Source organism: Physcomitrium patens, chromosome 14 (genome assembly GCF_059467195.1).
Source record: "Physcomitrium patens ecotype Gransden chromosome 14, ASM5946719v1, whole genome shotgun sequence".
In the NCBI taxonomy this organism is placed as follows: domain Eukaryota; kingdom Viridiplantae; phylum Streptophyta; class Bryopsida; order Funariales; family Funariaceae; genus Physcomitrium; species Physcomitrium patens.
Genome location: NC_143423.1, coordinates 12,840,468 through 12,865,014, shown reverse-complemented (window position 1 = coordinate 12,865,014; position 24,547 = coordinate 12,840,468). Strand labels below are relative to the sequence as shown.

Sequence of the window (24,547 nt, the reverse complement as noted above, 5' to 3'; positions counted from 1 at the left end):
AACTGGGGATCTGAATTTGATAATATATATATATATATATATATATACAAAAAGCACAAGACAAAAACGATCCCCACGCCTCAGAAACCTCAAACCCTAACTGGGGATCTGAATTTGATAATATATATATATATATATATACAAAAAGCACAAGACAAAAACGATCCCCACGCCTGAGTTTCTCGGAAGCAGAAGCTTCTTTTGCGAAGCCTTTCTCCTTCCTTCCTTCCTTCACTGTCGATTGCTGGTGGTGGGTGATGTTGAAAGCTTCCGGAGATGGGGACCCACAGTCACCGCAATCGAGGGTTGGCAACGAGCCAACAGATGGGGGATCATCAAAAGGATCCCCATTTCCACGAGAGAGAAAGCGAATGAATCCGTGCGCCGGTGGGACCCAATTACTTATTCTCCCCCAACAGGTCGAAGGAATAGCTCGCACCGTGTTGAGAATCATGGCGATTGTTCCGGTGAATTGCGATGTTGCGGGTTAATGATCAGAGCGGTAGATTTTTTTAACTCGTGGGGTGAGCCTCTGATACGACGAGAAGATATCTGGCCAACGCGGCACTATCCCTCCCTCTTGTGAACAGGGACAGTAAATCATGCAGAGCTGGGAGTTCACCGGCGTGGGAGATGATGCTCCTACACCCTCCCCGTCCCAGTTTACCGGTGTGATCTGGACGAATTTGGAGTCATGCGCGCCGCATTGATGAGAGTTTTAAATTGCTTGTGACAGTGACTGGTTTTGAGTTGTGGGTGGATACGTCAAAGTGAGGTACGAATTCAGCTGCTGGACACACTTATGCCTTTTCCCTGAAACTATGATTGGGGCTCTGTAGGATTTACTCTGTAGCTCGGTTAACCAGCAGAAATTTTCTTCATGAAAAGATATATATATATATGGAGATATGTGTAGTAGCTGTAGAGCGGTGGATCGAGTCGTAGACATTGACTGGGGAGGAGCACCTCAACCGTACATGAAGGAAATAACACGCATGCGATGCCGTATTACGCTGCTTTTCAAAAGCATTCTTTCGAATACATTTTCGTAGAAGAAGTAAAAAGATGATGAAGAAGACGGTGTGGATGGAAGTTGGAGTTCTATGAGAGATGGGCTCGAAGTGGAGAAGCATTGGAAGCAGCGAAAGCGTTCCTCGACGATGAGATAAACGTGGCATGTAGTGTGGTCCAAAGCCTGCTGCGATCACGGTAATTTCGTTGTGTTTATTTTTTTAAGAATAAAGCAACTGTTAAGGTGTTGTCACTCGTGCAGTAACACCGCAACCTGCGCTTGTGGCCAACTGAATCAGGGGATGTGTAATCCAGAGCTCACGCATCATGTCAATTGGCCTCGGAAGGAAGCCTGGTTCAAGTTTCACTGTGTTTGCAGCGTGATGTCGTTGAATTAGTGGGTAAAAAGCAGATGCGGAGTGATTATTAGCAAATTGTTAAAAGGGTTGGAATGGTTGGGGACCTTTGGTAGGGACAGAGGAAGGAGAGGTGAGAGGCGCCGCGTGGGAGTCTGGAAGGTGGCCAAGTGCAATCTGTGGAAGCTGGTCATGGTCGGTCAGACCCTCCATTATCCGATCCGCGACAGCTGACACGGGCAAAGAGGCGTTCGGATGCTCGGAAATTCGACAGAAATAGTGTAAACCGTGGTCTCTCGCGACGGATACGTAACGTAGAACATGGGACCGATATAATGACTCAGTAGGACCGGATGGGAGCTGGAAGATCTTGTCTAGGTATTCGTCTTTAGCGAACAGGGTGTTGCTGCATAGGCGGGAAGTAACCCAGGGAGGGGCGAGGTGCGGGCCTTAAGTAGTTGGTGGTAGCAGAAGTAGAGTGTGTTGTGTGCACGTATTTATCATTTCTGGTTCCAGGTTGACAGAGTGCTTGGGTGTCGTTCGTGTGGCGAAGGATAATCTGGGTGGTCAGTTTGTGGGGCAGTGCTAAGGTGAGGATATGGAGGCTCTGATTGTGTACCAGGAGGGTATTGCCTCTTACGCTGGAATTTGCGAATTGTGTGCTTTTGAATCCCGCTGGTTCTTCCGCCCCTGCTTTCGCTTTCGTTTTTCTCGTCCTGGATTGTAGGGGAAGCGTACACTGGAGGTTAGTAGATTGCGTCGCAATTTGTGTTACTTATAGAATGGGTTTGTCTCGTCTTCGTACCCCGTCTGCGTCGCGCAAGGAGATTCCTCGCAGGACATGTGCGACGGGTAAGGGCACTTGCTCTAACCGTAGTGACGTCGTTGTCCACTGATTTGTATCTCGTGAAGCAGTTGAAAGAATGACGGATTTGAAGGATCTCCTTCAGAGGTCGAGCATGGGCAGGAGTTGCCTGTGTTGCAGCTATGTTTGTTTTATTCAGCTGTAGCTCTCTGCACCCCCACGAGAACCCTCGCCCTGCTCGAAATTCTTATTTGGGCGCCATGATTTGGCTTGCAAATGATGTCGTCTAGTTGTAACTCTCTGTCTTCGATGCACACTCATCATTCCTTTCGTATTGTTTTTGTCTTTTGGTTTTTGTGTTTTGTATTGTTTAATCGTGCCTACATCTATGACCTTCCTGTGCCACTCAGTCAGACTGAGATCGAAAAGATTTTAGCAATGCGACATGGTCGGGAGTTTGAGTTGGTAATGAATCGGGGTGATTTTAACTTGTTTTAGAGTTTTGGCGGGCATTCATCTTCTTCAATACATTCATGACCCAACAACCGGTACTCGTTGGTTTGGCTCAATAATTATATTGTGAAGCTGGAATGGTTCTGAGCCTGTGCCAAGATTCCCACCCGCGATATGGTGCTGTATTTCTCCGAAGTTGTTCGTTTCTCATTGGTTTCAGTGTAGGCACACTTATCTCCTTGTGCGCTTGTGCAGGTGCTTTTAGTTTGCAAGGGTCGAGGGTTTTCAGCAACTTTGTAGTGTGCTGGTTGCTCATTTGCACGACAGTAATGGCGGAGACAGCTCAGCCAAGTGCAACGGGTATGTAATTTATGTCGCTATCTCTTCTTGAATTTTGTGAATTTTTTAGAATATGAGTTAATAATCGCTGCGCAATTAGCATCTCGATCCTACAGTCAAAGTGGGAAGGCTTAACGTCCTGGCGTGCAGCATTGAAAGTAAGAATTTCGTGAACCATCGGTTCGATGAAATGAAGTTCTATTCTCGTAATTCAGGTGTTGGTCTAGCACGGGATTCTATTATATTCTACAATTATCCGCTTGCGTTCAACCCTGCGAAAGCAAAGCTTGCTCTGGAGGAGAAGGGTATTAAGGTGAGACAGTTCGTTTACTACATCCAGAATAATTTCTCACGTTAATTCCACACTATGTATCATGTTGCTACGGTCGCCTAGTAAATCTGTGGAGGGTCTCTATCAGTAAATCGTGTTTCCCTTGGATTGTCTGGCTGTTGTATGCATGAGCTCCAACTTCGATCATATACGATCATTTTCGATTCTCTAAGATGCGATTTGTCTGACTGCAGTATACTGAGAAGAAGATCGACCTCTTTAATGGCCAATCCTTGGAGCCTTGGTACCTGAAGCTGAACCCGGCGGCATCATCCCCGACTCTAGTTGTTGGCGATGAGAAAATTGTGGAATCTGCGGACATCATTAGATGGGCAGACAGCCAGGGTGCTCCTCTTGGCGGAGATTCTGTGGACAGGGCCTTCGTGAAGGAGTGGCTTGAGAAAGTGGATGCCTGGGATGGCAATCTGTTCGCGGCAGCGAACTCTTCATCTAGCGGTGCAATCAAATTTGGCACGAAGCACAAAATAAAAGTAGCTGAGGCGAACATGAAGCGTAACCCTGACATGGCTGAGCTGTACAAGAAGAAGATTGCAACCATGGAAGCACAACTCGCTGAGCCAGACAACCGCGAAGCGGTCGAGCAGAACCTCAGGCAGCTTGCAGGTCTATTAGACGAGGCAGAAGCAAGGCTCTCAACAAACAAGTTCCTGGCTGGGGATTCTTACTCGGCCGCCGATTGCATCTTCACTCCTGTCATATACCGATTGTTCATGGTGAAAAAAGACAAGGAGTTTCTCGAGCCTCGACCGAACATCCAGCGCTACTACGATGAGTTGAAGAAAAGGCCCAGCTACAAGAAAGTATTCGGCGTTGCAGACAGTGGCTTCTGCACTGCCCAGACCATCTTGCCTGCTTTCGGAAAGATTCTTCTCCAGAAGGTCACGGGAAAATACTAGCGATTGCTACAGTTTGAGTGCGTCCCCATTTCCTTGCGTCTGTAATCTTCTGTACCAGTACTTTGTAAATGCCGTTTATTTCGCTCTCTCGACGATTGGATATCTTCACTTCGGTTTCGGATCTCTGTTAGTTTTGGGCTTCTGTGACATGGCCACCTGAACAATCTCCACCGAAATCCACGAGTTAGAAACGTGCTACGGCTGTGCAAATTCCGAGTTGAGACCGAATTAGGATTTGCATGGATTCGAGTCCTTTGCTAGAAGTGGTCAAAATGCTTCGCATCGCTTTTCATTAGTCCTCGTGGCAAGATCTAGGGCCTTTTAAGTTGAGAAAGCTACTTTCTTTATCCCAGTTCTGTTCAATTTGAGCTCTTGTTCGCTGGATGATAGGTTGGTTGTCAATTTCAGGACGCGGCTTGTTGAGGAATACATGAATCTACAAATTTTTTATTTTTTTGTTTTTTTATTTTTATTAACTAGCTTGCGTGATTATAGACGCAATGTGACGTACCTGTTACATTGTAACTTGTTTAGTGGTACTTATTCGATGGTCTGTCCCATGATGCCATGATTTGAATGTAATATCTTGCCAAAGTTTTCATTACTGTGCAAACATCCATTGTCATATGATACTTTTTCTTCTGCTGAAATTCATGGTACATTCAAATAAAATGCCAAGATGATGAGTTATGACACACTGCCTTAATATATGTTTGACAATCTGAAACTCAAATTAAACATCCAGTCAAGGTTTAATGAGGAAATTGTGAACAACAGTTCTGAAAATTACACAGAAAAATAATATAGTTTGCATGCCAGTTCAAATCATCAACAGCATCAACAAAAACAGTGGGTGCGAACCAAGTGCAGTGTAGGATCACGGCGCGCGGTCATAGGCGAGGGAGGGGGGAAGCGCTACTCGAGCGAATCGAGGTGGCAGTTCCACCTGGAAGGGTCGGGTTTAAGGGATCGATGATAAGTACCACGAGTGTGAGCGTGAGTTTGTGTCCGTGGCATCCATGACCGCCCCTCCTGCAAACAAACGGGCCTCGTAGGTTGCACCTCGAATACAGCCAAATTGGGACCTTGGCGATTGCCGCCGTTAACTTCCAACCGATTGCAACCTTTGTGATCTGGAGAGGCTCATCCATGGGTTCTGGATTGAAACCAAGCTGTGGGACTACATGGCGTGGGTGGTGGTAGTGATTGAGCTCAGCGATGGTGAATGCCCTTGAGAAGGAGGAGGAGAAGACGAGAGGGAGGAGGGAGTGCTGTGGCGTGCGTGCCTCGCTTGACGCCCTAATTTGGAGTTGGGTGGGTGGTGAGAAGCCATGGCTTCCGCTCCCTGGATGGTTCCACGCGGGCTGGGCCCGCGGAGGAGCAAGATGGAAGAGTGCGTGCAATGTGCCGTGATTGGTAGTGGCAAGACGAGGAGGAAGGTGGGTTTGCAGAGGACGAGTTTGATGGTGAGGAGTGAGAATAAGGTGAAGGTTCGGCTGCGAATTGACCACCAGGTGCAATTCGGTGAATCGCACGCCATTTTGGGTTCTTCGCAATGTACTGGAGCGTGGCGGGAGAGGGTGCCTTTGCAATGGACGGAGTCGGGTTGGGTGGTAGAGTTAGAGGCTAATCCTGGTGAGACATTTGAATACAAGCATATCATCGTCACCCATGGGGGTGATGTGATTTGGGAAGGGGGTCCGAATCGCGTCCTGTCGGTGCCCGATGAGGGTGAATTCGAGGTTGTTACCCATTGGGGTTGCACCCATGAGGAGCTCCAGTTGCAAGGAGAGCAGGTGATAGATGGACCAGTAGATGTGGGCAAGGGAAGTAAAGAGGAGCCAGGTCAAGCTTCTGAAACTTCAAGTGGTCAGCAGAGGGAGCGTTCAGTGTGTGAGTTGGGAGAGATTTCGACATCGTTTGTACATCAATGGCTGGGAGGTGCGGCGAAGGATGGACAGGAGAGAGCATGCAAGTGGGACACCACTGGCTTGGATGGGCCTGCCTTGCATTTAGTAGAAGGTGACAAAAATGCGAAGAACTGGTGGCAGAAGTTGGAGGTGGTGCGTTCGCTTGTTAGTGGTGAATTTGGGAATACAGAAAGGCTGAAAACGCTTGTATATATCTCAGTGTACCTGAAATGGATCCGTACAGGGCAAATCGCTTGCTGCGAGGATGCTAAACACTACAGTCTCGACCAGCACGCTGAAATCTCCAGGAAAATCTTTGCGGAGCTGGAACGCATCATTGATGATAGAAGTGCGAGTTTAAGGGAAATTCTGGTGGTCCGAAAGATTCTTCCTAGCTTGCCCGCTTTTAAGGTGCAATACACAGCATCTGATCCTCTGACCAGAATACGGGACATTGCGCATCGTAATGATATCCCGCAAGACCTGAAGAAGGAAATTGAGCATACGTTACAGAGTAAGTTGGATAGAAGTGCAGGACCGGAGGATTTAGTGGCCACGGAGGCATTGCTTTCTCGTGTGAATCAGAAGCCCGGAGAGTACAGTGAAGTGTTTGTGGAAGAGCTCAAGTTTTTCTATACGGAGCTCAAAGATTTCTTCAATGCTGGAAGTTTGACTGAACAGCTGGAAGGACTGCGTCCATTAATTGATGAAGATACTCAAGCAATTTCAGCGCATTTTCTTTCGAGCAAGGACAGGTTGGAGACATTGGAGAAGACAAATGTTGCAAGTATCATTGAGCCGTTGTTGGATACGATACATGCATTGACTAATTTGCGTGGGACATTGGTGAAGGGGCTTGATAGCGGACTTCCAAACGACGCTTCTGATGAGTCCATTGCCATGCGGCAAAAATGGCGTCTGTCCGAGATAGGGTTAGAGAAGTACTCGTTTGTTTTGTTCAGCAGATTGGTGAATGCGTTTGAAAACGCCGGAGGAGTCGAATGGTTTGTAGGGATGGTCAGAGATGGGAAAATAGGGCAATGGACGCCTGCATTGACTAGTCTCGCAATGGGCGCTCAGCAGCTAGGTTTTTCAGGATTGCACAACGCCGAATGTATTGCAATAAACAACGAGCTACTGGCATGGTCAGCGACAGCGGTTGTCGCTGCATTTACTGTCAAAGATACAAAGGTATGGGCATTAAGGCTGAAGGCAACCGTAGACCGTGCTCGTCGACTAACTGAGACTTACATTGACTCCATGTTGCAACTCTTCCCTGACTGTACGGACAAGCTTGGCAAGGCTTTTGGTATTCCAGAAGACACCGTGAGAACCTATGCAGAAGCTGGCATACGAGCAAGTTTGGTGTTTCAAGTTGTAAAATTGTGTTCGCTGCTTCTCAAGGCCATTCGAAGGACGGTTGGAGGGGATGGTTTTGACGCTATCATGCCTGGAAGAGCTGCAGGTCGGTTGGTTGAAGTTGAAAGAATTGCACCGAGTTATTTGCCATCTTCCGACAGCGGTCCTCTCATACTTCTGGTTAAGAAGGCGTCCGGCGAGGAAGAGATCAAGGCTACTGGCCTAAATGTGGCGGGGGTGGTACTACAACATGAGCTGCCACACTTGTCACATTTGGGTGTCCGGGCTCGTAAAGAAAATGTTGTGTTCGTCACATGTGACGACGAAGCCAAGATAGCCAGTCTACGTCCTTTGCTGAATAGGAATGTTGAAATATCGGGATCCTCTGAATTTGTTCATGTTAGACCATATGAAACTCCACCACCCCAAGCACAACAGTATGTGGGGGCTGGTTTGAGTTTGAAAGAAAAAATGGTTAACGATGAGTTGGGGCCTTCTTACATTAGGTTAAGCACGCTATCGAAAGTCGCAGACCTTAAACAGAGCAAGATCGTCCGAAGCCCACTTGGGACAGTGTTTGATATCTCTAAGGCTACTACTGAAAAAGCTGGTTCGAAAGCAGCTGCGTGTGGTGTGCTGGCTGTGTTGGCTGAGCAGGCGAAGACGGTGCACAGTGATCTAGGTGTGCCCGCAACGTTTCGTGTACCCAGAGGAAATGTTATTCCGTTCGGAGCTATGGAGGATGCTCTTGAAAGCAGTAAGTCTGTGAGAAAGTTTAATGCACTCGTCGAGAAGATCGAGGCTGCTCCGCTAGAAGGTGGGGCATTGGACAATGTGTGCGACGAGTTGCGATCTCTTGTTGCAGAACAACGAATTTCTCAGGCCGCTCTGGATGGGCTTGCATCAGGAAGTTTCTCTAAAATCTCCAGGCTAATAGTCCGGTCGAGTGCGAGTATTGAAGATTCTACAGGATTTCCTGGGACGTGGTTGTATGAGTCAATACCGAATGTCAGGCTCTCAGAGCCTGAAAGTTTTAGTAAAGCTGTGGCTCGAGTTTGGGCTTCTTTGTACACAAGAAGGGCAGTATTGAGCCGACGAATTGCTGGAGTCCCTCAGAAGGAAGCCTCCATGGCTGTCCTAGTCCAGGAGCTCTTGTCTCCAGAATTAAGCTTTGTTCTCCATACGGTGAATCCAATTGACCACGATTCGACAGTAGTACAAGCCGAATTAGCTGTTGGATTAGGTGAGACATTAGCGTCTGGAACACGAGGTACTCCTTGGCGACTTGCTGCTAACAAGTTTGACGGGACGGTGAGGACTTTGGGTTTCGCTAACTTCAGTGAGCAGATATTAGTTCGTCACGAAAGCAAGGTAGCCGATGGAAGTGTTATGCGCGAAGTCGTTGATTACAGCGGCCAACGTCTCTCCTCTGATCCTGCTTTCCGAGAACGAGTAGGACAGCGTCTTGCCACCATTGGGTTTTTTCTGGAGCAGCACTTCAAAGGCCCTCGAGATATTGAGGGCTGCATCATTGGTGATGATGTTTACATCGTGCAAGCTCGGTCTCAGCCATGAACAAAGCATGCAACGTTTTGTTCTTGGATTGGACTGTCAAGGTCTGTCATCTTGTTGTATAATACTTGTACTTGTAGTGTAGATAATTTTACATTGGGAAACAATTGTGGACCTCTGTTTGGATGCATTGCTCCAATTCTGGCACGTCTTTAAAACTTAGCTCATTGTAGCCCGCAGCGGACACTTTTAATAACTTAGATGTAGAGAAACAGCGGTAGCAAATGCTACCATCTTAGTTCCCTGGTGTTGTTCGTAGCAGGTTTAGGTGTATGTACCTCTTGCAATCGGATGTGATTGTCATATGCAAGCCTTTTGGGCTCATCTTCTGCGAAGATCATGTGAAATGCGCCGCTCATGGTTGCTGAGCAGAGTCCCAAAGTGGTGGGACAATGATACACTGTTAGTGGTTTTGCAGCCTGCTTCAGGAATGTGGATCAGTGCACTCCGTGATGCCTAATGCGTATTGACTCATTCTTTACAGAAACCAGCCACTGCTGCATTCCCATCGGCGTCTTGGAAAGGCTCAAGTTAGGAGACCAGAACTACTCGTGAAAACACCTTTGATGAGTGCGATGCCTGTATTTTCTACGCCTGTTTGTCACTTCCTTCGTGACTGAGTGATTATGATAAACGATGAACGGAATTTTTAGGAAATTTGCGAAATGGGAGACGGTCTGTTGGAGCATACCAAGTGTTCGTTGTGTTGCACACGTATCATTTGCACCTCTACAGGGCACGTCAGCTTGTGCCCTCACATCTAGCGACGTCCAACTATTTCCAGCTTATGTTTTCTACAGCTCCTTCGAAAATCCGGAGTTCAGTGCATGTGAAATAAGCTCTATTGGTATTTGGATTCTTCCATCCGAAGAGCGGTCAAATCCTTGATGGTTTGTCAAGCATTACAAGGTCCTGATTACGTTAGAGCTGTCACGTATTTTGCATCTCCAAAATAATGCATGACGCTTTTGAACGTGATCACCTAAATCTTTCTCATTGCGGCTTACAGGATCACTTCTGTAGCATTTTTACAAGCTCCATTTTTTCGCAAAACAGTCCAAAATCGGTTTAGGTTTCATGATTTGAAAACCTTGTTATAATGAATAGGACAACTGAGCAACCGGTTTTTATGGACGCAACAGAGCGAAACCTACCTCGAATTTTTCACCTGGTAGTTGAATCTCGTCTGGGCCAAGTAAGTCGGTAGACTTGTTGCCTTTGACCGTCCGGAAGGGGTGCGGTGGAGTCCCAAATCGGAGTAAGTTGGTAGCAAATTTGGAGGGCAGAACCAAGTTACTCCGATTTGGGACTCTGCTCCTTCAATTCGCCGTCCTCGCGCAATTTCGTGCAGGAGTATCTGCACATTCGCTTTGTAACGTAGCATTTGCGAGAATCTGTTGGGCTTTCTTACAAGCTATCCTCATGAGTGCCTTCACACGCTGCCGCAGAGTGCTGTCTGCGTACACGCCCCTTGCGCACCGTATTGCAGGTGGCAAGCCTTCAGGTCTTGCACCCCAACATTTGGAGCGATGTCTCTCAACCACTAGCTTGTGCCCTCGGGAGGATATTGGATCAGCACAAGAGCGGTTATGGAGTCGTGCCAACTTTGCCAGGTCCAAGTTTGCCAGCGGTTACACAGCACTAGCGCCAAAGAAACTGGAGCAGATTATGAAGATTGAGAGTGTCATTTTCTCGCCGCCAGAGGAGATCACTCAGATTTGGAATGATGTACGTCCGGAGTTTCTAATCCCCTGTGACTTTCTCTCGACTGTCGATTTCACCGTTCAAAGTTCTTAGGATTCAATCGGAATTTTGGGCACTAATGGACCGCCAATTTAGAGCTAGTATGGTGCAGGATTCCTAAAGCTAAAATGCTGAAATCAATTTTTCAATTGCCGTTCACTCTATGTAATGTTGGGGTTTAAGGCTAGGGTTTAGGGTTTCAAGCGGTACCTTTCAAAATATGGATATTCTTCATTAAGCGTCGCCACTGAACACAACAATGCAGTGTGACCTACTCCATGCTTGATAGATCACATACCTACCTAGATCTTTGCAATATTAAAATTATCTGGATGTGTTCCGTATGCTTTGGCTTCCTGATAGGTTTGTGTGTGCATATAAATTGTTTTATCCGTTGACATACTTTAAGAGGTTTTCCTTTTGTATAAACTGTCACTAGCTTTTATTGCGCTAAGTCTCGTCCTACATTCTCTTCTCTTTGATAGAGAGATCAGCCTTATCGGATTCTTCGTGTTTACTTGGCTTGTTCAGTATCACATTGGACGAGGGCATATAAGTGCCGTCATGGGCAGTGAATTGTACAAAATTTTCGAGCAACGAGCCAACGAATGGTACGGATCTCGAACTTAGCACCCTAGAACATGCTCTCTGGTTTTTTGGTGTGTTTGTTGCGATGCAGTCATTTTGTTTGATTTCTTCTGTACTTGGCAACCGTGTGGCTGTAACAGTAACTTTGTTGAAAATAATACAAGAAATATTACAGAAGTCCTCAACCTTGTCGTTTCACATTAGTGATTTTGGTTCGATATTTATGCAGCCCAATTTTTGTCCTTCCTTTGAGGAAAGGCAATGGCTTCATCTCAGTTGTTGTACAAGGTACTCTTCAAATCTTTCTCACAAAAAACCGTCAACATTTTGATGTGCAAGTTTGTGCACAATGTACAAGCAACTGTGTCCAGAATGTTGTGCAATGTCAGTCTTGACTGCTGAGAAGCTGTGTTATTAAAGTTTAGAGTGAGATTCGGCTTCAATGTAGACACTGGTCATCCTCCTTTCTGAAAAGTATTTAGGACTACCTCAATATACTGCAGTCGCTTTTTTATTATTGCGGCGCTCTTATGTTCTACGCTGTTCCTGGCGGCCTTAAATCTAACAATCATGGGTTGATATCTTGTAGCACAGATGCCCTATCTACTCTTTACAGCTTTAGAGGACTACAGAGTTCGAGGGAGTGAAGCTGCTCCTTACTTCACCGTGACCCATTTCACTGAATTAGTACCTACCAAGAGTCTAGTGCTGGTAAGGGGCGACATTGTTTTCACCAGGAAGCTTTCTGATGACGAGGTACTTTTCCTGGTATCCTTTCTCTACTTGCAAAGTTCTGCTACTGCAGTTGCTTGGATGTACTGTATCATCAACCCTCCTGTTCAGAACTAAACACTGTGCTCTTTTACCTTTACACATGAAACTGAACTTTGAATGTCTATAACAACTGCAGGCGGATACGCTGTTGAAAACAGCACACTCTTTCTACATCAACGATGAAAGATATCGGAAAGTTAGAAAATTCAACAAAGACAGTCGAGAATTTGACTTCAAAGAGGTTTTGCAAGAGCTTAATATTCCAATGCCCTGATATAGTTCATTGTTGCAACTTCAAAGTTACGGAAGAAAGATTTATGTTTCAAGAAGACGATTTTTATGTTGATGCCCTCGAGTATCGTTCTTCAGGCGAGGGCTCATTCCACGCTTACATCATTGCACCTACAGTTTTAGAGCATTGCTGTCTACAAGGTTCTTGACCCAAGGACATGCTTTAGTGGCAAGTGATTACTAAGCTCATTGCCCAGTATTGAGGCATTTATTATTCACGAATTTTGCATGAAGTAAAAATTTCACATGCAAATTTTTAGTTGTTTTTTTCCATGCGTGACACGTTGCACAACTTGTATTGTTCTAAATGTTTTTTGCACAGGCTTCATGAATGACTTGGCACAGGTTTCGAAAACCGTCTGTGGTCCTTTTTGAAGATTACGTTTCTTTGCTGAGCTCTCGTAGGCTGGAAAATTTTCAGATTAGAATCTGTACCATGGATTTTCTTAATGTTCAAACCTGGTCCGTTCTACAACCTGGATCCAAAATCCTTTTTCATAGTAGTGGCATCTAAGCGTCATTCACCCCCGCCTAAATAGCACATCAAACTCCTTGACTTACCCTGGATATGTCAGATCAAACCGCTCTCACAGCACACTTAGCATTCCCGTAGTCCATAACTATCAGCTTCTTTCTGCTCCAATAGTCTGTAAAGTTGTGCTCAGTAAAGGCTAGGAATGCGGCTATACTCACTACCACTCAAACTGTCCTTGCAGCATGAGCAAGCACACATCCAACTCTCCCTTAACGAACCTTCAAAAATCCTCTTGCAGAATTAATATCCTCTATTGCAACCACTTTGTGTTTTGAATTGGAATTTGGTTTTTAATAGATAACCTTCACCTCCTTGAGGAACAGCTTCTTTCCTGGATTCTTCATTGTCTGCTTCGTCTCCCTCACAGTATATTAGCCTTTTATCATCGACTTTCTCAAACTCGGAAGTAAATCATATTTCAGTTCTGCAAGTATTGGATTCTTTTCGACTCTTTGATGATATTACTATTCCTGAGAGAAACCACTTTAAGTCTTTCGAAGCTAAAAGAAGAAAACCGCACGTAACGTATTTGATCGCAATATTCCGAGGATAACGATATCATGCGGGTAGAGCTAACTCAATCTCGATTCCAGAAGAGTATGTCCAAAAAGCCAACTTCGAAAGACATGGTCTTCCCTTGATGTGCAAACAACCAAGGCCAACTTCTCAATTGAAGACAGCCTTGCAGGCTACGACGGCACTTCAGAACCAATAATCCATGGCTCAAGAAGAACAGACCGCCCAGGTGACAGGAAAAACTAAACAAAAAGAAAAAAAATCGCCGTGTTCCGGAGACTGACAAAACAAGAAAAATTGCCAAAATACTTTCATGACAGTCTTCCCAACCGAGCGAGAGGTGCAGAACGCTGTGACGAGGACGTCAGGTGGAGGTGAGACTGAAAATAGATCAACGAGAAGACAGACTGCGGTGTCCGTTTCAAGTGGTGTTTCAAGCGCTTTTGCTTGGAACGCTCATTGACGAATTCGTACGTTGTCAAGTTCATTGCCAGAATGATAGTGATAACATAATATAATGGTCTCAGTTATCAAAAACTCGGAACAGTGCGATTACTCTACCAAGTCAATCGAAAGTTTTGGCAGTTTAACTGTCGAGTAAGCTCTCAAGAAAGGACATTCTCAACTTGTAACAATAATCACCCATGAGTCTGATTCGGATTCAGATATGGTGAGATTGTGAAGCAGAGGGTATTCTTCAAGACATAAGTAAAACAAGTCGAAGAGCAGGGAGCAAATGCACTGACATGCTCCTGTTTGCACATGACTCTCAACTGAAATGCTGAGCATAACTTGCATTAATTATAATCTGAATGATAGCACAATTCTGCACTTTAACGCCCTCAGTCAAAAGCTATGAAATGCAACACACTTTTAATCACATTCAACATTCCAGTCTACCAACAGCCATCTCTAGACAATGATGAGAGGCGAAATGATCTAGCGAGTAATCTGCCTGTTCTGGTATTTACAATGTAGTATTCGCTACGACAGAAACACATGCGGATCACCATAGCCAGAGATCATGGCAACCACAAGCCAAAGTAAGAAAAGGCCAGTAATGACCACTCGAAGTGTTCCTGAATACGATTCGTATGTAGACTGGCGTATACAGAGGGCTTTCTCCTCCAAACTCATGTTCCGGACCCTCATTTCCTCGACACCATTGTGAGCGTTGAGAGTTAAAAGTGGAATATTTCCTTCCGTTTTCTGAGTCGAAACACCCTCACAGTAATCACATGAGCATTTCCCTCCTAACACAACGGGCACATCAAAGATCCCCCCAAGATAAGATGCAAGCTTAATCATGTACCTATCGCCTTCCATGTGAACTTTCTCCTTCGTTGATGGCTTTATCACCTGCAGTTACCAGCCACATAACAATTGCTTAGAACTTCACCCTAAAAAGTTTATATTGAAAAAATATAATACTGTCTAAATTATTGCTACTCATTCAGAATGCATATGAACACCTAAAAATAAATGTAAATACTTCGAGAGACGAACAATTTCACCTAAAAACAATCAAAACAAAAAAAGCTAAGGTGAGCGTAAGAGAAAAGAAGGAAACCTGAAGAACCGCATTTGCAAGAACTTGCACAATCGGTGGAAGATTAATGACAAAGAGAGCAGCAAGGCGTGTGGGGTAGTGTTCCTGAACTAACACCGAGCACGACTTTATTAAGTTTAAAGGGAAACCAAATGCAGAAGTGCCCCGACAATCCATTACAACGGTGAGGCGCGGATCATCTTTCGGCATCTTGTTTCGTAGTCGATGCTCAACCTGAGACACTGCACCCACAATATTCAATTTTACATATGAACTGAGGTATACCTCCAACATCATCATTGTGAAACTACCCACACAATGGATGCCAGGGTAGACCTTGCATGGCGTTACCTTCAAGGCTAGAATCCAAGATTTCAATGCTCACTGGTCACCACTTTTATAAATCATGATTCCATCCACAAAACGATATGGATCTTTACGAACAATATTCGTTCTGATAATGATGAGAAAGAAACGTTATAAGAGTTTAGAGACACACCGATAGCTTGAGCAAACAGAGGACGCTCTGATGGTGTTAGAGCAGTGTATGCAAGACCAAGGCGAATAATGAGAGTAGGCCGGCCGTGAGCATCACTCTTATGCCAAAACACCAAATGCTTCCACACTTTAAGATCAGCTTCAGACAAGAATTGGTAGCGTTGACGCCATCCAATTGTGTTTCTCACACTCCTTACAAACTTCGCTGTGTCTCCATGTGCTGCACTCCAAAACCTCTGTACTTCACCGTCGTCAAACCTGAAAAAGTACAAGCGGTAAATTTGTAAGAATCTCAACCTATTTGGTTCCATGACCAATTTTTTTCACTTGACTGAGTCCTCAATCCTATATAATAAATAAATAAAACGGTGGAAGCTCTTTAATGCCGTGAAATGCCTAGATGTTCATCGATTCCTAGTCGTACAGCCCCCACCCGCATAAGCGTAACATAAACACTGCAGAGTCAAATATATCCAGAGTATTCACCACTCGGGTAGAGCGACATTGTTCTTGTCCAACTCTTCTTTCAACACTTCCACAGTCAATGCCTGTCGTTCGGTTACTAAGATGTCTTGATCCCTGACTTCACCAGTTCTGCCCACTTCACCAGCTCTGACATCACCAGCTGCAATATCATCCGCAGAGACTGTATTTGGAAGCACAACAATAGTCCTATGCTCTGAATCTCTTTGAGGAACTTCATTATGCCGTAAACCGTTGCGTCGTGAGTCTCTGTGCTTGTATGCATTTGTGACCAAACCTGCAAACGATAAGAAGAGGATGGGTTTCGCAAAACCCTGCAAAACAAACAGAAAGAAGCATGCCATTGAGATACGCCATAACTGTCATCTTTCTTGCGCAAATTATTGTTTTCCTGCATTGTACATTGCTCGTTCCATAAAAAAACACTGCTAATACATCAACAGCAGTTCTAACACCCCACTTTTCACTAGAAACCATTTGAAGCCCAATCATCAAGTTTTTTGAAACGATTCACGGATATTTTAAAACAGAAGGAATGAATGTTAAGTCCAAACGTTTGATATCATCAAAGTGTGAAAGGTGAAATGAAATGAGACAAAACAAAACAAAACCAGTACCTCAGTGGCACGTGCAAGGAACCGAATTGGGGCCCATCGCTGTAACCCGCTGAAAGGAGGCGCTGGGATAGTAACGAGACAATTCAATCCGGAGAGACCTTGTAAGGTCCACATTAGAGGGCGATGTAGGCCATACAAGTTAGTGTGACCTACTCGTCGCAATGCTTCTAAAACTACTACCTTGCCTACAAACAAGACAGCTTGAGCTGTTTTATTCGTCACATCTCGACCTTGTAGTGCATTAATTGATCTTTTCAGAACATAACGTGGGCTAGTCCGACTAGTCTTTTTACTTGTGATAACTGATTTTTCATCCTTCTCCTTGACTGGCCTCACTACTTTCACCAACTTGACCTCCTTATTCATGGCTGCTGTATTCGAATTATCCATCGCGATCATCTAGCCCTACGGGCCATGCCTGTGGACCAGGGTGTTTCCTTCCCTGGAATTACTGGAAAAAATTTACGGCAATCTAGATGCGTATATAGTTTTCAGGTCAATTTAATCCTAACTTGTGCCACTGCTGCCTACATTCCAAAAGATGCACAAAACAAGGGTCTACACTGTAACTGCTACTCCAAAACTTCCACAGCATCAGACGATTCCACCACCTGCCATTCCAACGACACATGTTAACCAAACGATATCACGTAATTCGCGTGCGGCAACGTAAATTGCATTAGCAGCTAAACCTAACATAAACGCCAATTCCAAAAATGTAAAGAAAATAGTGTCCATTTCTACATGAATTGTACTAGATGGCCTTCACTCAAAACGTTCCAAATACATGCCGATTTCCCATTAGAGGAAATTCTGGGAGATGGCATAACGATGATCACCCATTTTCTACTCCCAGCGATCAATAAGGTCTCTAGCAACCTGAGAATCCATGGACCACTTTAAAACCACACTGTACGAAAAAGATAAAGGCTGCACGAGCAAATACTTGCCCAAACAACAACGCAAAACCGACTTTCACAGAGTAATCGTTGAGAAATCATTTGAAAAATCAAAACTAAATGAGCTACAACTAGGATAGAGCAAGAATCACACTAAGAAGAATCGGAGGAAACCACCCACGGGGGGTTGCTTTTGCGAGACCAACCCCCTGAAACAAACCCTGTAACGAAACCCCTCCTCTCGACTTGTATTCGACAAAAACAAACAAACAAACAAACAAACAAACAACAAATACAACCAGAAATTCGAAACAACGACCACCACACACCAGCATATCCAGTGACGCACGGAAGCGCACGTATCCCCACCCCAAACCTCCACAATCAATCGCAACGCGACCTCCGCTAAAAACACGATTGTGGCCCCTACTTCGGGACCTCATCACCGCGACATATACCACCTCCGGACCAAGTTAGTACAGGGCAGGAATCGCATCACGAGAGGCACACCCCATCCATTACCACCTGCACTCTCAAGACCTTGCGCGAGAAGAAGCGAGACTCCTGTGTGCCCCGATGACACCAAGCTCATCACATCACAGTGTGTTCTCCTCGTCGATCTCTTCGACAATTGGAACAACAACAACAACAACAACAACGGATTGCCAAAGGACCACCACACGATTGCTCCTCCTCAGGCCAATTGTCATCTATCTCCCGAGTCTGGACCGCGGGAGATGATGCCACCATGAATGCCGTCGCTGTGGGACCGCGTCAGGTCCGACGTCAGAGGAGGCCTTGTTCGCTGCTGCTTCAGCGAGAGAGAGCCAATTAGGGTTTGGATCGCCATAGCCAGCATTGCATTGCAAGAAAAAACAAATGACAACCAAGACAACTTTCATAATAAGATTTATGAAAGTTCTATGCACAAGGACTGGGTTTGTTTTGCATTTAAATAGTTTTTGAAATGGATAAATTATTTTCTCTATTGCATGTGGGGTAATACTTTTGTAACTTAATGTCCAATAACTCCATGACATCTATTGCATGATATCTTTTGCCCTCACTAAGTTTGTTCTACATAGGTGAGTTAATATTTTTATTTACTTGATACATATTTGATATAGTTGTTGTGATTTATTAAGATAGTAGTTAACCATCTAACAATATGTAGCCATGAATTAGAGATGCATAGACAAGAATTGGTAGTGGTCCAGACAAAAGATACTCTACACTATATTATTATTGTATTATAACCTATAACCTCAAATATTTGATTAACATAAAAGTCTCCATGAGGTGATAATTTCTATGTCCACTAAGCTTACATAGGGATCAAAGTGTGTGTATATATATATATATATTAGAAATCTCATCTAGCAAAGATGATGGGTTTATATTTTAGAATTTTATTTTTATATATATCAAATAGATTATAAAACAAAATAAATTAAATTTTATAATCTAAAAAATTATTTCTCACTATAAGAATACAACAATAATAAAAGAATTAAACTCTATCTTTTCAAGAATTTTTGTCAACTTTTAGTACACGGATTAGAAAAAAGTGGCAATCAATTTCTTTTTAATATGGTTTTTTTACAATTTAATACTGTTGTTACTTGATAATAATACAATATGACAACAATTGTGTATGAAAATAGTCATGTGTTTTAATATAGTTTAGTTTTTTAACAACTATTTTCTCTGCTTTTGATGCCTGACATTTGTAGTACAACAATAAGCAATTGAATTGTCTAAGAATATATAAATATTTTTTTATTATAAAATAATAATAATCAATAATAATACCAACAAACTTTTTTCATTCAAGAAGCTATTTTTCTCAATTGAACTTAAGTTTTATAATCCAAATACAAATTTTTTAGATTTATTTGACTATTTAATATTGTAATGCATTTCCATAAAAATTAAAATGAACATTCTGTATTTGTAACACTATTGAAGACTAGTTGAATGTTAATTATTATGAGTAAAATGATTGTTTGCATTAAAATAACTATTAAAGAAGATTGTTGATGCAAAATCATACATTATACATGCATAATAATGATAATAATTATTATTATAGTTATTATCATTAAGACTCAAGATATGAAAGAAAAATTGAAATGTAGAAATAGTGGAGACCATTCTTTAAAAAAATATGCAATTTGTATTGCTTCTTTCAAAAGCATATGAATTGGGTTTGAAAGATGTTTGTTCTAAATTATTTTACGTATCATCAAACAATCTATGATTGTAAAAGTCCAAAAGTAGCACATAATAAAATTGGTAGTTCTAAATTTTTAGAAGCAAGTAAAAAAGGAATATTTTACACTACTTAAATTTTGTTTGTTTTATTTGCACTTAATCCAGTTATATATTTTTTTTGAAAAAAAGAAAAGAAAAGTGTGTAAAAATATTTTAAACTCAACAATCAGTATTAAAAAAATGAAAATGAAAATAAAAACTTCAGATGGCTGATCCAAAGCTAGTTTTGGATATTTTTACAAACTTATTAATGGAGAAAAATACGCTTTCGAAATTAATGCACAGAAAACCAATTTGCAACTACGTAAGTACTGTAATACTCAAAAACCGAATATTCATTGCAGAATTTTTGAAATCATAGATTAGTGCAAATATCAAAATCAATTAAAATTCAAATCGTAAATGTTCATGATAGCATCCATGTTGAAGCTTTCTATAAAATTACAAGCAATAAATGCACTATTCATTAGTTTATTCAATTTGAAACTGATATTTAAAAAAAAAAAAAAAAAAAAAAAAAAAAAACTCACAATTCAAGTAACATGAAATCCAAATATTTTCACATTATCACATCATTTTTCTGGAAAAGCGTAAATTTCAAGAGTATAACATTTGATTAGATTTACAAAAACTTTACATACAAGCAGAAAACATCAAAAAAAGTATCGTGCGAAGGTTGATTGATTTATTTGAACTCACGAATTGAAAAGAATTTAAATTCTCCAGTAATTCCATTCATTCCAAGAGCATCTTAAGAAAAATCTTTTTCTTCTGAAGGTGGTGCTGTACTGTCCGGTTCCAATGCAAATATCGTTTCCTCCAGCTTCAAACAAGCTTGGCTAATCATACTTGGATTTGACCTAATATTGAATATTTCCAAAAACATTGTCAAATATCAAATTATCAAACTATAGAATTTTTCTTTTACAATAAATACACACACACTTATATATATATATATATACACACACACACACACACACACATGTACCCACATGCCTATAATGCAATGATTTACATAACAAATTATGGGGGCTTTCAAATATTTGTGAATAAACCCTAAGAGAAAGTAAAGGAAAAATAAGAGATAGGATTTATTTTTTTCAGCGAACCTGACAAGGTCAGCAAGTTGGGCATGAATTTTGATGAATTTGGCCAAAGGATCTTCTTCTTCAACAGGCAAGCCAAGTGCTTTGTTTTTCTCTGCTTCTGCAATTAATTTCTCTTCAGCCCGTTCTTTCTCAATAATCGAAATGCGGTTTGAGAAAAAGCCCATCTTCTTATTACAATCAGCACTGAGCTTTTCATGACCATTTCTTATGATCTCACGAATGGCAAGTATGTCAGCCTATATTCACAACCCACCCAGACCAATTAAACCATTTCAAACACTTGTTATTATTATTATTATTATTATTATTTACTGCAAGCGAGAGAAACACTGTTTCAAGGGGGAAAATAAAGAAACTCAGAAGAAAAATGAAGGAATTTCATGTTTGAGATATGTCGTGAATGTTTGAGGAATGGGTTGAGTTTTGGTTACATTGAGTTGCATTGTTGTGGCAAATAAGGCATTTAAATTGGTGGCCAAGTAATTTCCTTGTTCGGCTAATTTTAATTGAACTTCAGATGGCATTGGAACTTCAGCTGGGCCAGTGGATCCTTCCTCTCCTTCAATTTCTTCTTCTGCTTCTGACATTCTTTTCTATTCTTTCTGTAGTTTCCCAATTGGTATTACTGTTTGTTTGATGATCATTGCCTGACAAAGTGGATTTTTAATCATGTGAATATATATTTCAACGCATTTACTTTTCTTATTCTGTTAAGTGTTGTTGGTATTTCTTTTTATAGAAGGCAACATCTACTGGCACAGTTCAAATTTATTATTATTACAGCAATTACTTCATTAAATTTACATTTACTATTTGTGGAAATAATTCAAGAAAACTTTTAAATTATTTATATATATATATATATATATATATAGTTTCAAAATAAAAATGTGATCATTAGATGATTATTAACATAATTGCAATAATGAAAATTTCAAAAATTGGCACTAACATATGTAGTGAATTGTTAACACTACATCTCCAATTGATATTTCAACACTCCACGTGACTTCCTTGTAGACAATTAGCTAATAATGTGTCTCTTTCTTTTGTATGTTTTCTCTTTTCTTTGCTTTAAGAAAGGTTGGTGGTTTAGAGGGAGACAATGAATGATTTATGAAAAAAATAATCTTTGAGATGTTTTTTTAAAAGACATTCTATTTTCTCTGAAAGATTTTTAATTCAAAATTTTGTTTTGATTTTAATATGGCTGCCAAAAACACAAAAAAAAAAAAAAAAAAAAAAAAAAATGGTTTATTTTTATATAGGTCAATACTTGGATTAAATATTGAGCTACTAAATACTTTTTAAACATAGAAGCGTGCTTTTCAATCAATTTAAGTTGTGTGGAGATCAGGTAGAGTGTAGCAATATTAATTGGAGATGTTATATTATATTATAGCAAGATATTCTCTCTCACTGTGGAGTTATTAAGGAACATCTAGTTGAAGAAGATAAAGAGAAAACATACAAATGTTGAAGAAATACAAATGAAAACATTTCTTCTTCAACTAGATTTCAAATAAAAGCAACAAGAGTAGACCAAAGTGATAGATATTCTACCCAAAATTTATTTCAAACCTCATTTTTACATCTTAATATCAAACAATTTACTTATTAATAAGTAGGGTGAAGATCATTAAAGTTATCATTTACTTCCACTGCTTCAGTTTACAAAGCATTTACAACAGGGGTGTCACTTGCCCTTTTAAATCACTATTTTTAGAATATACCCACATTAGCTATCTCTAAAGATTTCCTCCATGCAATCTTCCTTATTTGAAACCAAGAATTACACACTGAATTGACACCCAAAATTGACATTTTCTTCTCTCCCATATAACACCCAGTATCTGATAAGCTATCAGAAGTTGGATCCCGAATCCCAGTCAGCTCGTGAGACCATCCACGTCAGCCTCTGCGAAAGTGGCAGTTGGACATTCACGGTGATAGGACCTCCACGGTAGCTGTGGATGCCACTTCCTTGTGGCGCGGCATCCCGCCACTGCCTTTCTACTTGCTTGCTATTTCTCGTGAGCCTTGAATTGTTGTTGTTGTTGTTGTTGAGGTGAAATTAGGGATATCGTTGCTGAATTGCCGGGGAGCGGCATGGCTACGGTCGCACTGGGACAACAGGCTGGGCCTGCGAGCTCAGCCATCACCTCGTCGTTCGCTTGCTCTTTGCACCGGGCCTCGCTACGCTGTGTTTCGGTGCCATGCTTCACACAAGGCGTTGCCTGCGCGGGGAGTGCCCTGTGGGGCCTTGCGTTGCGGCTTGAAGTGGAGAAGCAGAGGAGTCAGGGTGTCGTTTCTAATGCTGGCAGGCTGCGTGCCCTTGCTAACGAGGCCGACGCTGTGGTCGACAGTGAGTCGGGTCGTGGGTGTCGTGTAATTCATGGAAAATGCTTCGTCGTCGGGGATAACATAGATACGGACCAGATTATCCCTGCTGAGTACCTTACTCTGGTACCATCAAAACCTGAGGAGTACGAGAAGCTTGGCAGTTACGCTATGATTGGACTCCCTGCGCAATGGGGCAAATTCATCGAAGATGGAGCAATGAAGACCGAGTACAAGGTCATTATTGGTGGTGGCAATTTTGGATGCGGGTCCTCCAGGTAGGTGCCATTCTGACGGCTTTTAATCGATCTCTCGCTCGGAACTGTGACACTCCGTACATGGTGAATTTTTCACAATTTTTGCATTGTGAACACGTTGATTGGGACAGAGAAACCACATTTGTGTTCTGTCCAGCATGTATTAGCATATTGGGGAATATCCCTGTCTGGTTATGTATGGGCGACCTCGTCTGAGGATTCATTTTGATTTTGTTCAAATTTGCAGGGAGCATGCCCCAGTGGCCTTGGGTGCTGCCGGTTGTCGTGCTGTGGTTGCCGAATCTTATGCAAGGATTTTTTTCCGGAATTCAGTAGCTACAGGGGAGCTGTACCCAGTTGAGACCAATGGGAAGATTTGGGAAGAGAACCACACTGGAGATATTGTGACCTTGGATATGGATAATGATGTTTTGGTGAATCACAGCACTGGAAAGCAATACCACTTAAAGCCTATTGGCGAAGCGGGACCAGTAATCGATGCCGGTGGCATCTTCTCTTATGCGAGAAGTACTGGCATGATTGCATCGACAGCACAGTAGGTGCTTACATTCGAGTAATTTGAAGTGTGCCTCACCTTTGGCTTCATCTGATTGCACCAGTAGTTATCTTTAGTCCTCATGCTTCTGTCGTATAAGCTCGACTAAAATTTTGGATTCGCGTTTAATATTTGAGTTCGTTTAATGCTGAAGTTGTTTAGAGATGGTGGTTTACAAGGATCATACGTTGTTAAGAATCCCTTTCCTCTAACAAGAGGCATATGACGGATCTTTTGAGTTCAAGTTTCACCCGCATCCTATTCTGGAGCATAGTTCGCTTTCACCGAAAAAAGTTATTGCGGTTCTGGATTTTTAAATATATAGTTCAGGACTGTTGCACTTATTGAGTATGTGAGTGTTCTGGAAGACCTTACTAGAATATCAATTGTTCATTACTACTCATGTTTGGCGCAAGTTGATCTGATATTGTTTCCCCGCCATTTTCATAACGTAATTAACAC

At 42.3% G+C, this 24,547-nt stretch overlaps 6 protein-coding genes across 19 annotated transcripts; 4 read left to right on the top strand and 2 right to left on the bottom strand.

Annotated features, from left to right (window-relative positions):
* Window positions 1–1,858: 1,858 nt before the first annotated feature.
* Window positions 1,859–4,662, top strand: LOC112290949 (glutathione S-transferase TCHQD). Of its 3 annotated transcripts, none has more exons than XM_024537822.3 (4): window positions 1,859–1,957; window positions 2,881–2,985; window positions 3,180–3,277; window positions 3,490–4,662. In XM_024537822.3, the coding sequence occupies exons 2-4, from the start codon at window positions 2,955–2,957 to the stop codon at window positions 4,210–4,212; spliced, it is 852 nt and encodes a 283-aa protein (XP_024393590.1). In that variant the 5' UTR covers window positions 1,859–1,957; window positions 2,881–2,954; the 3' UTR covers window positions 4,213–4,662. The 3 variants fall into 3 exon arrangements, with proteins under 3 accessions (XP_024393590.1, XP_024393589.1, XP_024393588.1); XM_024537821.3 differs by having other exon boundaries at window positions 1,859–1,993; XM_024537820.3 differs by having other exon boundaries at window positions 1,859–2,219.
* Window positions 4,663–5,543: 881 nt separating this feature from the next.
* LOC112290947 (phosphoglucan, water dikinase, chloroplastic) lies at window positions 5,544–9,056 on the top strand. Its single transcript, XM_024537812.3, has one exon. The coding sequence runs from the start codon at window positions 5,544–5,546 to the stop codon at window positions 9,054–9,056; it is 3,513 nt and encodes a 1,170-aa protein (XP_024393580.1).
* Window positions 9,057–10,047: 991 nt separating this feature from the next.
* On the top strand, window positions 10,048–12,720 carry LOC112290950 (uncharacterized). The gene is made up of 5 exons (XM_024537824.3): window positions 10,048–10,781; window positions 11,328–11,407; window positions 11,614–11,672; window positions 11,974–12,140; window positions 12,295–12,720. Exons 1-5 carry the CDS (start codon window positions 10,476–10,478, stop codon window positions 12,430–12,432), a joined length of 750 nt encoding a protein of 249 aa, XP_024393592.1. The 5' UTR covers window positions 10,048–10,475; the 3' UTR covers window positions 12,433–12,720.
* A 1,549-nt stretch (window positions 12,721–14,269) lies between these two features.
* On the bottom strand, window positions 14,270–18,450 carry LOC112290948 (phosphatidylinositol/phosphatidylcholine transfer protein SFH8). Of its 7 annotated transcripts, none has more exons than XM_090255918.1 (6): window positions 17,876–18,450; window positions 16,648–17,258; window positions 16,034–16,344; window positions 15,549–15,805; window positions 15,071–15,291; window positions 14,270–14,859 (listed from the first exon to the last, which is right to left on the bottom strand). In XM_090255918.1, exons 2-6 carry the CDS (start codon window positions 17,044–17,046, stop codon window positions 14,485–14,487), a joined length of 1,563 nt encoding a protein of 520 aa, XP_090112044.1. In that variant the 5' UTR covers window positions 17,047–17,258; window positions 17,876–18,450; the 3' UTR covers window positions 14,270–14,484. The 7 variants fall into 7 exon arrangements, with proteins under 7 accessions (XP_090112044.1, XP_024393584.1, XP_090112043.1 ...); XM_024537816.3 differs by having other exon boundaries at window positions 18,072–18,450; XM_090255917.1 differs by lacking the exon at window positions 17,876–18,450 and adding an exon at window positions 17,487–17,831.
* A 1,908-nt stretch (window positions 18,451–20,358) lies between these two features.
* Window positions 20,359–22,779, bottom strand: LOC112291732 (uncharacterized). 6 transcript variants are annotated; one of them, XM_090255923.1, is made up of 5 exons: window positions 22,496–22,637; window positions 21,885–22,142; window positions 21,364–21,579; window positions 20,933–21,168; window positions 20,359–20,680 (listed from the first exon to the last, which is right to left on the bottom strand). In XM_090255923.1, exons 3-5 carry the CDS (start codon window positions 21,517–21,519, stop codon window positions 20,572–20,574), a joined length of 501 nt encoding a protein of 166 aa, XP_090112049.1. In that variant the 5' UTR covers window positions 21,520–21,579; window positions 21,885–22,142; window positions 22,496–22,637; the 3' UTR covers window positions 20,359–20,571. The 6 variants fall into 6 exon arrangements, with proteins under 6 accessions (XP_090112049.1, XP_090112050.1, XP_073394921.1 ...); XM_090255924.1 differs by having other exon boundaries at window positions 21,910–22,142; XM_073538820.2 differs by lacking the exons at window positions 21,885–22,142; window positions 22,496–22,637 and adding an exon at window positions 22,670–22,779.
* A 122-nt stretch (window positions 22,780–22,901) lies between these two features.
* Window positions 22,902–24,436, top strand: LOC112291731 (3-isopropylmalate dehydratase small subunit 1). Its single transcript, XM_024539556.3, has 2 exons — window positions 22,902–23,550; window positions 23,777–24,436. The coding sequence occupies exons 1-2, from the start codon at window positions 23,042–23,044 to the stop codon at window positions 24,087–24,089; spliced, it is 822 nt and encodes a 273-aa protein (XP_024395324.1). The 5' UTR covers window positions 22,902–23,041; the 3' UTR covers window positions 24,090–24,436.
* The last annotated feature ends 111 nt before the right edge of the window (window positions 24,437–24,547 follow it).

Coding starts and splice junctions, on each gene's coding strand:
- LOC112290949 (XM_024537820.3), top strand. CDS start 2,150: ATGGGTTTGTCTCGTCTTCGTACCCCGTCTGCGTCGCGCAAGGAGATT. Junction 2,220..2,880: donor TCGCAGGACATGTGCGACGG/GTAAGGGCACTT, acceptor GCGCTTGTGCAG/GTGCTTTTAGTTTGCAAGGG. Junction 2,986..3,179: donor AGCTCAGCCAAGTGCAACGG/GTATGTAATTTA, acceptor CTCGTAATTCAG/GTGTTGGTCTAGCACGGGAT.
- LOC112290947 (XM_024537812.3), top strand. CDS start 5,544: ATGGCTTCCGCTCCCTGGATGGTTCCACGCGGGCTGGGCCCGCGGAGG.
- LOC112290950 (XM_024537824.3), top strand. CDS start 10,476: ATGAGTGCCTTCACACGCTGCCGCAGAGTGCTGTCTGCGTACACGCCC. Junction 10,782..11,327: donor TCACTCAGATTTGGAATGAT/GTACGTCCGGAG, acceptor TGGCTTGTTCAG/TATCACATTGGACGAGGGCA. Junction 12,141..12,294: donor GGAAGCTTTCTGATGACGAG/GTACTTTTCCTG, acceptor TAACAACTGCAG/GCGGATACGCTGTTGAAAAC.
- LOC112290948 (XM_090255918.1), bottom strand. CDS start 17,046: ATGATCGCGATGGATAATTCGAATACAGCAGCCATGAATAAGGAGGTC. Junction 16,345..16,647: donor TCCTTGCACGTGCCACTGAG/GTACTGGTTTTG, acceptor TTTGTTTTGCAG/GGTTTTGCGAAACCCATCCT. Junction 14,860..15,070: donor TTGCAAATGCGGTTCTTCAG/GTTTCCTTCTTT, acceptor TGGTAACTGCAG/GTGATAAAGCCATCAACGAA.
- LOC112291732 (XM_073538820.2), bottom strand. CDS start 21,519: ATGTCAGAAGCAGAAGAAGAAATTGAAGGAGAGGAAGGATCCACTGGC. Junction 21,169..21,363: donor CCACAACAATGCAACTCAAT/GTAACCAAAACT, acceptor TTGTGAATATAG/GCTGACATACTTGCCATTCG. Junction 20,681..20,932: donor CAACTTGCTGACCTTGTCAG/GTTCGCTGAAAA, acceptor ATTCAATATTAG/GTCAAATCCAAGTATGATTA.
- LOC112291731 (XM_024539556.3), top strand. CDS start 23,042: ATGGCTACGGTCGCACTGGGACAACAGGCTGGGCCTGCGAGCTCAGCC. Junction 23,551..23,776: donor TTTGGATGCGGGTCCTCCAG/GTAGGTGCCATT, acceptor TCAAATTTGCAG/GGAGCATGCCCCAGTGGCCT.